This window comes from Crinia signifera, chromosome 8 (assembly GCF_055691185.1).
Source record: "Crinia signifera chromosome 8, ASM5569118v1, whole genome shotgun sequence".
NCBI classification, from domain to species: domain Eukaryota; kingdom Metazoa; phylum Chordata; class Amphibia; order Anura; family Myobatrachidae; genus Crinia; species Crinia signifera.
Window position 1 is genome coordinate 176,586,441 of NC_139224.1, and position 12,310 is coordinate 176,598,750.

A 12,310-nucleotide genomic window follows, 5' to 3' on the forward strand; every position below is an offset into this window, starting at 1 on the left:
ATATGCTTATACTAAACTACATTAGCCAAACAATTCACTTCACATTGTGTAACAGTGCTCCTCATAGTGACTACTGTATGTTAGCAGTGCTTCTCATAGTGACATCTCCTTCCTATCAGATTCTTCAGCAGTGCTCCTCGTGGTGACTATGACATTCTCTGAACAATTAATAGCAGTGGCGGTCACATTCCATTTAGCAGTGCTCCTCCCATATTGTTAGATTATGTAGCAGTGCTCCTCCCAGTAAAACTTCCTTCTTGTTACATTGATTAGCAGTGCTCCTCCCAGTGGCATTCCCTTCCTGTTAGAATATTTACCAGTGCTCCTCCCACTGACATTCTCTTCCTGTTAGAATATTTAGCAGTGCTCCTCCCAGTGATGTTCCTTTCCTCTTAGATTATTTAGCAATGCTCCTCCCGGCGACATTCCCTTCCTGTTAGATTATTTAACAGTGTTCATCCCAGTGACATTCCCTTCCTGTTAGATTATTTAGCAGTGCTCCTCCCACTGACATTCCCTTCCTGTTAGATTATTTAGCAGTGCTCCTCCCACTGACATTCCCTTCCTGTTAGATTATTTAGCAATGCTCCTCCCAAAGACACTTCCTTCCTGTTACATTGTTTAGCAGTGCTCCTCCCAGTGACATTCCCTTCTTGTTAGATCATTTAGCAGTGCTCCTCCCAATAACATTCCCTACCTGTTAGATCATTTATCAGTGCTCCTCCCAGCGACATTCCCTTGTTAGATTATTTAGCAGTGATCCTCCCAGTGACATTCCCTCCCTGTTAGATTATTTAGCAGTGCTCCTCTCAGTAACATTCCCTTCCTGTTAGATTATTTACCAGTGCTCCGACCACTGACATTCCCTTCCTGTTATATTATTTAGCAATGCTCCTCCCAGTGACATTCCCTTCCTGTTACATTGTTTAGCAGTTCTCCTCCCAGTGACATTCCCTTTCTGTTAGATTATTTAGAAGTGCTCCTCCCAGTGACTTTCCTCTCCTTTTAGATTATTTAGCAGTGCTCCTCCTATTGACATTCCCTTCCTGTTAGATTATTTATCAGTGCTCCTCTCAATGAAGTTCCCTTCCCCTTAGAATATTTAGCAGTGCTCCTCCCAATGACTTTCCTTTCCTCTTAGATTATTTACCAGTGCTCCGTCCACTGACATTCCCTTCCTGTTAGATTATTTAGCAATGCTCCTCCCAAAGACACTTCCTTCCTGTTACATTGTTTAGCAGTGCTCCTCCCAGTCACATTCCCTTCCTGTTACATTATTTATCAGTGCTCCTCCCAATGACATTCCCTTCCTGTTAGATTATTTAGCAATGCTCCTCCCAAAGACACTTCCTTTCTGTTACATTGTTTAGCAGTGCTCCTCCCAGTCACATTCCCTTCCTGTTAGATTATTTATCAGTGCTTCTCCCAATGAAGTTCCCTTCCCTTAGAATATTTAACAGTGCTCCTCCCATTGACTTTTCTCTCCTCTTAGATTATTTAGCAGTGCTCCTTACAGTGACATTCCCTCCCTGATAGATTATTTAGCAGTGCTCCTTACAGTGACATTCCCTTCCTGTTAGATTATTTAGCAGTGCTCCTCAGAGTGACATTCCCTTCCTCTTAGATTATTTAGCAGTGCTCCTCTCAGTGATACTCCCTTCCTGTTAGAATATTTAGCAGTGCTCCTTACAGTTACATTCCCTCCGTTAGATTATTTAGCAGTGCTCCTTACAGTGACTATTAACCTGAGAAACATATTTGCCCTTGTCCCAGTTTATTACACTATTTGATTACAATGATTTCCCCGAGATTATTGTCCCTCCAACAACACAACATACTCAGTACAAGTGAAGTAAACAAAACATTAAAGCTTTTTCCTAATTGCTGGAGTGGAATCCTGTAGTGGGTCCAGACCTCAATCCCATTGAGAATTTGTGTAATGATTGTATAATTACTGTTTACTAACGTATCCGACCTGATGAAACGTGAGCAATACTGCGAGGAGGGATGAGAGAACATTGCGGGGTCCAGCTGTGCGAAGCTGGTAGGGGTGTATCCAACACAGAGTCACAGCAGGAACTGCAGCCATGGGCACTGTGACTTAGTGCACGTCTGGATTCACACAGGGGTGGGGTACCCACTGCTGTGTACTCCGCTCTGGGGTATGTAACCAATGATTGCAGTCACTAGAAGAGCTGCTGATAACAGAGTCTATTCACTAAGCCCTGAGAGGTCCTCACAGACATTACTGCTGCATATTAAGCTCTATTGCAATATACTGAGGACGGAGTCTGGCAGCGGCTATGGGGGGGTTACTGCTGGCGACAGTTTCCCCAAAGTACCGATCACATCTTATCATAAATTCCTCTCCCCCTATCCCCCTTCTCCTGTGCCAGTCACTAGTCCCCAGAGCTTACCATCATTCCCAGTGACGCCAAGAGGAGGGAGCAGGTACTAATTACATGGAGGTGCCCAGCAGGGGGGTCTTGTCAGAATACTCTGCTGGGTAATGTGTATATTGTGTGTGTGACCGCGGCTGTATCTGTAATGCTACCTTATAACGTTTCCCAGGAATACAGCCACTGACAATAACAGAGCAGATACAGCCGTGGTCACGCGCAGAACATAGGCGTGCATAATATTATCTTTCTGTCCACAAAATGGCCGCCGACACTGCGTGCGAGTTACTGATCGCCATTACAATTTACGGTGTGTTAGTCTTACCTTTCTCTGCTTTACCGAATCCAGTTTTATTAACCAGTACGATGCCACCTTGGGTTTGTGATACCTCCAATTATCCATAATCTGTAAAACAGAAGTAAGAGACAATAACAACATAAGAAGCAACAAAAGAGAGTTTAAATGGCTGCCAGGGAATTGGGCCTGAGCAGGAATCGCACACAGTACAGCAACAAACCAACATGGCTGTGTGTGGTGGTGTCCTTCTGATAACACTGAATAAAACACCAGCGACAGCACAAATACATTATTGTGGACTGAAATACATATGCCTGGGTGGTGCCACAGCAACTTACTACCCATTGGATAATACCATACAAGGACACGTACTGTATGCAGACAGTGGGATAGTGTCATACAAGGAAATATGTACAGAGGGTGGGATAGTATCATGCTAGGACACGTGTGCAGACAGTGGGATAGTATCATGCGTGGACATGTGTACAGACAGTGGGATAACACCATATAAGGACATGTGTACATATAGCGTGGCAGCATCATGCTAGGACACGTGTACAGACAGTGGGATAGCTTCATACAAGGACACGTGTGCAGACAGTGGGATAGTACCGTACAAGGACACGTGTAGATAGCGTGGCAGCATCATGCTAGGACACGTGTACAGATAGCGTGGCAGCATCATGCTAGGACACATGTACAGACAGTGGGATAACACCATACAAGGACAGGTGTACAAATAGCGTGGCAGCATCATGCTAGGACACGTGTACAGACAGTGGGATAGCATCATACAAGGACACGTGTGCAGACAGTGGGATAGCATCATACAAGGACACGTGTACAGATAGCGTGGCAGCATCATGCTAGGACACGTGTACAGACAGTGGGATAGCTTCATACAAGGACACGTGTGCAGACAGTGGGATAGTACCGTACAAGGACATGTGTAGATAGCGTGGCAGCATCATGCTAGGACACATGTACAGACAGTGGGATAACACCATACAAGGACAGGTGTACAGATAGCGTGGCAGCATCATGCTAGGACACGTGTACAGACAGTGGGATAGCATCATACAAGGACACGTGTGCAGACAGTGGGATAGCATCATACAAGGACACATGTACAGATAGCGTGGCAGCATCATGCTAGGACACGTGTACAGACAGTGGGATAGCTTCATACAAGGACACGTGTGCAGACAGTGGGATAGTACCGTAAAAGGACACATGTACAGATAGCGTGGCAGCATCATGCTAGGACACGTGTACAGAAAGCGTGGCAGCATCATGATAGGACACGTATACAGAAAGCGTGGCAGCATCATACAAGGACACGTGTACAGACAGCGTGGCAGCATCATACAAGGACACGTGTACAGAAAGCGTGGCAACATCATGCTAAGACACATGTACAGACAGTGGGATAGTACCATACAAGGACACGTGTGCAGACAGTGGGATAGCATCATGCTAGGACACGTGTACAGACAGCGTGGCAGCGGACACACGTACAGTCCGTGTCCTGAGCACTGTTGATCACTGTTGCTGCTTTATGGTCTCCGTGTGATGGCAGAGGCAATGAGCAATGCGTTACTGGTCCCTGCAGCCGCAGCACATTTCAGCCATGACAGCTTTTGGACTGTGCCGCTGGTGATTTCTCAGCCAGCAATGGCTGCCTGGGAAACATTTGTACTGAGTAAACGTTCCCTCCGATGTAAATGCTCTCCGAGGTCCATTTCCACCAGAGCTGTAAACTAAGAAAATAGTTCTGCTGTATCCGTTCGGTAAGTTATTGGATCACAGCAGTAGAAATGTTTGGTGCCCACTGAGAGCTTTCCGTGAGGAACATCCAGAGGTTGTAAAAATAAGAACATAAATCTTTCCTTGTGGCACGTCAGCCTGTAGCGGCTGGGCGATATTCCGCAGTTCCGGGGTTAGGACGGAGAGGCGAGATCCCGCTGTTTTACCATTCTGAGCATTTCCTGCAATAACTGCACGGATTCAGCGCAAAACAAAAGTGTCACTAATAGCGGAGAACGTTCATTTGCTTCATTTAAACTTAATTACGAAGGTTCCGGATTCTGGGAGCGGCGCAGTCACAGCGGGATTGTGTATACAGCAATTTACACAGGAATCACATTGCCCCTAGATAACGGCATTCATCCCTATACGACTCCTCCGATCTCACCATAACAGCCAGCCGCCTGATCTCACCATAACAGCCAGCCGCCTGATCTCACCGAGCACGGGAGCGATAACAGCCAGCCGTCCAATCTCACCATACCAGCCAGCTGCCTGATCTCACTATAACAGCCAGCCGCCTGATCTCACCATGACAGCCAGCCGCCTGATCTCACCATAACAGCCAGCCATCTGATCTCACCGAGCACGGGAGCGATAACAGCCAGCCATCCGATCTCACCATAACAGCCAGCCACCTGATCTCACCATAACAGCCAGCCGCCTGACCTCACCATAACAGCCAGCCGCCTGATCTCACCATGACAGCCAGCCGCCCGATCTCGCCGAGCACGGGAGCGATAACAGCCAGCTGTCCGATCTCACCATAACAGCCAGCCGCCTGATCTCACCATAACAGCCAGCCGCCTGATCTCACCATAACAGCCAGCCGCCTGATCTCACCATAACAGCCAGCCGCCTGATCTCACCGAGCACAGGAGCACTAACAGCCAGCCGTCCGATCTCACCATAACAGCCAGTCGCCCGATCTCGCTGAGCACGGGAGCGATAACAGCCAGCCGACCAATCTCACCATAACAGCCAGCTGCCTGATCTCACCATAACAGCCAGCCGCCTGATCTCACCATAACAACCAGCCGCCTGATCTCACCATAACAGCCAGCCGCCTGATCTCACCATAACAGCCAGCCGCCTGATCTCACCGAGCACGGGAGCGCTAACAGCCAGCCGTCCAATCTCACCATAACAGCCAGCCGTCCGATCTCACCATAACAGCCAGCCACCTGATCTCACCGAGCACGGGAGCGCTAACAGCCAGCCGTCCGATCTCACCATAACAGCCAGCCGCCCAATCTCGCCGAGCACGGGAGTGATAACAGCCAGCCGTCCAATCTCACCATAACAGCCAGCCGCCTGATCTCATCATAACAGCCAGCCGCCTGATCTCACCATAACAGCCAGCCGCCTGATCTCACCGAGCACGGGAGCGATAACAGCCAGCCACCTGATCTCACCATAACAGCCAGCCGCCTGATCTCACCGAGCACGGGAGCACTAACAGCCGTCCGATCTCACTATAACAGCCAGCCGCCCAATCTCACCGAGCACAGGAGCGATAACAGCCAGCCGTCCAATCTCACCATAACAGCCAGCCGCCTGATCTCACCATAACAGCCAGCCGCCTGATCTCACCATAACAGCCAGCCGCCTGATCTCACCGAGCACAGGAGCGCTAACAGCCAGCCGTCAGAACTCACCATAACAGCCAGCCGCCTGATCTTACCATAACAGCCAGCCGCCTGATCTCGCCATAACAGCCAGCCGCCTGATCTCGCCGAGCACGGGAGCGATAACAGCCAGCCGCCTGATCTCACCATAACAGCCAGCCGCCTGATCTCACCATAACAGCCAGCCGCCTGATCTCACCGAGCATGGGAGCGCTAACAGCCAGCCGTCCAATCTCACTATAAGAGCCAGCCGCCCAATCTCGCCGAGCACGGGAGCGATAACAGCCAGCCGTCCAATCTCACCATAACAGCCAGCCGCCTGATCTCATCATAACAGCCACCCGCCTGATCTCACCATAACAGCCAGCCGCCTGATCTCACCGAGCACGGGAGCGATAACAGCCAGCCGCCTGATCTCACCATAACAGCCAGCCGCCTGATCTCACCGAGCACGGGAGCACTAACAGCCAGCCGTCCGATCTCACTATAACAGCCAGCCGCCCAATCTCACCGAGCACAGGAGCGATAACAGCCAGCCGTCCAATCTCACCATAACAGCCAGCCACCTGATCTCACCGAGCACGGGAGCGATAACAGCCAGCCGCCAGATCTCACCATAACAGCCAGCCGCCTGATCTCACCATAACAGCCAGCCGCCTGATCTCACCGAGCACGGGAGCGCTAACAGCCAGCCGTCCGATCTCACTATAAGAGCCAGCCGCCCGATCTCACCGAGCACGGGAGCGATAACAGCCAGCCGTCCAATTTCACCATAACAGCCAGCCACCTGATCTCACCATAACAGCCAGCCGCCTGATCTCACCATAACAGCCAGCCGCCTGATCTCACCGAGCACAGGAGCGATAACAGCCAGCCGTCAGAACTCACCATAACAGCCAGCCGCCTGATCTTACCATAACAGCCAGCCGCCTGATCTCGCCATAACAGCCAGCCGCCTGATCTCGCCGAGCACGGGAGCGATAACAGCCAGCCGCCTGATCTCACCATAACAGCCAGCCGCCTGATCTCACCATAACAGCCAGCCGCCTGATCTCACCGAGCATGGGAGCGCTAACAGCCAGCCGTCCAATCTCACCATAACAGCCAGCTGCCTGATCTCACCATAACAGCCAGCCGCCTGATCTCACCATGACAGCCAGCCGCCTGATCTCACCGAGCACGGGAGCGCTAACAGCCAGCCGTCCGATCTCACCATAACAGCCAGCCGCCTGATCTCACCGAGCATGGGAGCGCTAACAGCCAGCCGTCCAATCTCACTATAACAGCCAGCTGCCTGATCTCACCATAACAGCCAGCCGCCTGATCTCACCATGACAGCCAGCCACCTGATCTCACCGAGCACGGGAGCGCTAACAGCCAGCCGTCCGATCTCACCATAACAGCCAGCCACCCGATCTCACTGTAACAGCCAGCCGCCCGATCTCACCATAACAGCCAGCCGCTTGATCTCACCGAGCATGGGAGCGATAACAGCCAGCCGTCCAATCTCACCATAACAGCCAGCCGCCTGATCTCACCATAACAGCCAGCCGCCTGATCTCACCATAACAGCCAGCCGCCTGATCTCATCGAGCACGGGAGCGATAACAGCCAGCCATCCGATCTCACCATAACAGCCAGCCGCCCGATCTCGCTGTCCCAGCAGACACGAGCGATCCCTGCAATGCCGGCTTCAGTTTATGGAACACAAATCGTTATTTTTATGGCTGAATATTTTATCTAAGGCTTTTAACAAAATTGTATTGTGAAAAAACAAAACAGATACCTAGAGACAAGATGTTCCACAGCTCTGTACACAAAGGGCCCAATTCAGACCTGTTCGCTGTGCTGCCAATTTGCAGCACGAGCAATTATTGGACAGCGGCGCATGCGTGATCCGTCTGTGCAAAGGCAGCCAGCGATGGTTAGCCTGTGGCTGTTCGGGGGGCGGTAACGCAGAGTTCCCTAGCCGCTGAGCTCACTCACACAGCGATGGTTAGCCTGTGGCTGTTCGGGGGGCGGTAACGCAGAGCTCCCTGGCCACTGAGATCACTCACACAGCGATGGTAATTCCAAGTAGATTTTCCCACAACGCATTCACAGCCGGGATTTCTCTTGTGCGGGGAGGCATTTACCTGTTCACACTCGCAGCTCAGCGAGCGAGTCTGAATCAGGCCCTGAGGTCATATACACAAGCCACAGAAAGGCAGAATTTTGTACTGGCGAGACACCAAGAAGACTATGCAGCGCTCAGTTACTGATCGAAACAGTTATATGATTATCAGTGAAAATGTAATAAAATAAAAGCAAATTCAAAGTAATAACAACAGCATGAATGTACGTATGTTAAAGTCACTGAGACCTGACTATTTGATGGTAAATAACCTGCTCTGGTCAATCAAACATCCAATATATTCCCCACTTGTAGGTCAATGGTTCCCCTGGATGGGATAGTAGTCCAAGATGGACGTTGGAGGTATCCTATGCAGATGTGGGGGGATCCTCTACAAAGTGAAAGTACAAGGATATACCAATGGGTTCCAAAGCCAAGGTGGTGGATGGGAGCAATATTGTAATCCAAGGTGTCCGCTGCAGGTGTCTCAGTCCGGTGGGGACTAGCTGAATTGAAGGGATCCTCTCTAAAGTGCGTTCCTGCTTGGTGAAATAAAGTGCTCCCGATGGGGGATGGAAGTGGTAGCAGGACCAGATGATTGTGCAGGAAAGTTGCAAGGTGTAGATGCAGATCTCAGGGTTCTCCAACGCGTTTCGCTGTCACTTAGGGGACAGCTTCTTTAGGTCTTTCAGGTGACTCAATGATTCTAACACACGTACATTCATGCTATTTTTATTACTGAATTTGCTTTTATTTTATAAAATTTTCGGTACTTATGTATTATCTGGGCTGCCGATTTTTTGATTGTATGCCTTAACTTAAGGCATACAATCAGTGCGAGGCGATGCGATATCGCATCGCATGCGACCATATCGCATGCGATGCGATGACCCGATTTTTCCATAGGATTCAATGTTAAAATGGATTGAGTCCATTTTAACATGGAATTCAATGGGAAAAAGGGTCCTTTTCATACCCCTACTATCCAAGTGGGCATGGAGTTGGATATAAACCTGTGGCGGGCGTAGCGAGCCACCGAGCCCGAAGCGTGGCGAGCGAACGGTATTCTGTGTCCCCTCACCACGCTTCGGGCTCGGTGGCTCGCTACGCTCGCCACAGGTTTATATCCAACTCCATGCCCACTTGGATAGTCGGGGTATAAAAAGGACCCCTTTTTCCCATTGAATTCCATGTTAAAATGGACTCAGTCCATTTTAACATTGAATCCTATGGAAAAATCGGGTCCATCGCATCGCATCGCATGCGATATGGTCGTATGCGATGCGATGGACCCGATTTCAAAATCGGCAGCCCAGATACTACATAAGTACCAAATTTTCACTTATAATCATATTACTGTTTCGATCATTAACTGAGCGCTGCATATTCTTCTTGGTTTTTCGTTATTTTCTAGGGGTCTGACTCTTGCAGCTGCTCCTGCTGAGTGGATAGCCTTTACCAAGCGCTCTAAACAGTTTTACTGTACACCTTTCTGCAGAATTTTGTACTGGGACCGTGCAGCTCATTTGCCCCTTTGTAATCCCTGTGCTGACCCTAGTTTTGGTGCTCTGTGGTTTGTCCCCTCCCAGCGTCACTGTTAGTTGTCAGACACGTCATACATCCAGCTGCAATATGCTACGCAGCGCCAGACTCTTGGTTTGAGTGAGCCGACAGGTCCCCTGTAACGTTCCTAAACTCCCAGATAACAGACGCTCCCCATGTAATGATTCCCCAGTGTGTGCAGTCTGTGCGTAGCCCAGGACTTACTCAGCGGCTGTGATAGAATCAGGCTGATCGGGGGCGGAGCTGACATCACATGACTTCCCCTCACACACCTGGCCACACCTGCGTATTCCCTGACACTCCCAGATAACAGCCGCTCACCATGTAATGATTCCCCAGTGTGTGCAGTGTGTGTGTAGCCCAGGACCTACTCAGCGGCTGTGATAGAATCAGGCTGATCGGGGGCGGAGCTGATGTCACATGACTTTTCCTCACACACCTGCGTATTACCGGACACTCCCAGATAACAGCCGCTCACCATGTAATGATTCCCCAGTGTGTGCAGTCTGTGTGCAGCCCAGGACTTAAGGCCCCCATACACTAGGGCGACTTGTCCTTAGGACAAGTTGCCCCGGACTTCCCCCTGAGCTTCCCCGGCTGCTCCCCGGGGGAGCTTGATTAGATTGGCACTTGATGTGCCATTTTTTACATGTGATAAATTGTCTCGATTTATCACATGTAAAAAACCCGGGGAGCAGGGGAAGGGGGGGGGGGGGCTACAGAGCAGGGGGGCTGGGGACGCTGCGGGGGACACAGGCGGCATAGAGCCGGGCAGAGGGAGCCGGGAGCTGTCAGTGCTAGAAAAAAAAGCCTATACAATGAATGGGCAGCCTGTGATTGGCTGAGCGCTCTCTCAGCCAATTGCTGACTGCCTGAGAGAGCGCTCAGCCAATCACAGGCCGCCCATTCATTGTATGGGCTTTTTTTTTTTATTCAGTACTGACAGCTCCCGGCTCCCCCTGCCCGGCTCTATACCGCCTGTGTCCCCCGCAGCGTCCCCAGCCCCCCCTGCTCCCTCCACCGCCGCGCCGCCCCACTAGGTCCCAAGTCGGGTGGTCGGACGTGCAGCAGGTCCGACCACCCGACGCAGATCCGATGCGCACGGGACCGCGCATCAGATCTGAGGGGACATCAAAACTACCCGATTTTGGTCCGATTTCGGCCAGATCCGACTGATCTGGCCGAAATCGGACCAAAATCGGCTAGTGTATGGGGGCCTTAACTCAGCGGCTGTGATAGAATCAGGCTGATTGGGGGGGCAGAACTGATGTCACATGACTTCCCCTCACACACCTGGCCATGCCTGCGTATTACCTGACACTCCCAGATAACAGCCGCTCACCATGTAATGATTCCCCAGTGTGTGCAGTCTGTGTGTAGCCCAGGACTTACTCAGCGGCTATGATAGAATCAGGCTGATTGGGGGTGGAGCTGATGTCACATGACTTCCCCTCACACACCTGCATTATTCCTGACACTCCCAGATAACAGCCGCTCACCATGTAATGATTCCCCCAGTGTGTGCAGTCTGTGTGTAGCCCAGGACTTACTCAGCGGCTGTGATAGAATCAGGCTGATCGGGGGTGGAGCTGACGTCACATGACTTCCCATCACACACCTTGCCACGCCTGCGTATTACCTGACACTCCCAGATAACAGCCGCTCCCCATGTAATGATTCCCCAGTGTGTGCGTAGCCCAGGACTTACTCAGCGGCTGTGATAGAATCAGGCTGATCGGGGGCGGAGCTGATGTCACATGACTTCCCCTCACACACCTGGCCACGCCTGCATTATCCCTGACACTCCCAGATAACAGCCGCTCACCATGTAATGATTCCCCAGCGTGTGCAGTCAGTGTGCAGCCCAGGACTTACTCAGCGGCTGTGATAGAATCAGGCTGATCGGGGGCGGAGCTGATGTCACATGACTTCCCCTCACACACCTGGCCACGCCTGTGTATTACCTGACACTCCCAGATAACAGCTGCTCACCATGTAATGATTCCCCAGTGTGTGTGTAGCCCAGGACTTACTCAGCGGCTGTGATAGGATCAGGCTGATCGGAGGTGGAGCTGATGTCACATGACTTCCCCTCATACACCTGGCCACACCTGCGTATTACCTGACACTCCCAGATAACAGCCGCTCACCATGTAATGATTCCCCAGTGTGTGCAGTGTGCGCGTAGCCCAGGACTTACTCAGCGGCTGTGATAGAATCAGGCTGATCAGGGGCGGAGCTGACATCACATGACTTCCCATCACACACCTGGCCACGCCTGCGTATTACCTGACACTCCCAGAGGTACTTGTTTCCTATCTGGGCGCCCAGGTTTTCTACGTACGGCACCGTAATGAAATCGGATCGCATCGCATCGTACACATACACGATATTGAACGATGCCATGCGATGCGATCCGATGCGATTTCCCATAGGAAACAATGTGAAATGGCTCAATTTAGCCAAATTATCATAGGAACAATAGTAAATGGGCCAAAAACAC

The 12,310-nt window shown here is 51.0% G+C and overlaps 1 protein-coding gene across 7 annotated transcripts in view; it reads right to left on the minus strand.

Annotated features, from left to right (window-relative positions):
• Positions 1-12,310, minus strand: part of TTLL7 (tubulin tyrosine ligase like 7) — a 191,450-nt gene that overhangs the window by 17,183 nt on the left and 161,957 nt on the right. For all 7 annotated transcript variants that reach the window (XM_083157857.1, XM_083157854.1, XM_083157856.1 and 4 more), the window contains one exon: positions 2,725-2,805. In XM_083157857.1, coding sequence (XP_083013983.1) covers positions 2,725-2,805 — 81 coding nt within the window. The remainder of the gene's footprint in view (positions 1-2,724; positions 2,806-12,310) is intronic.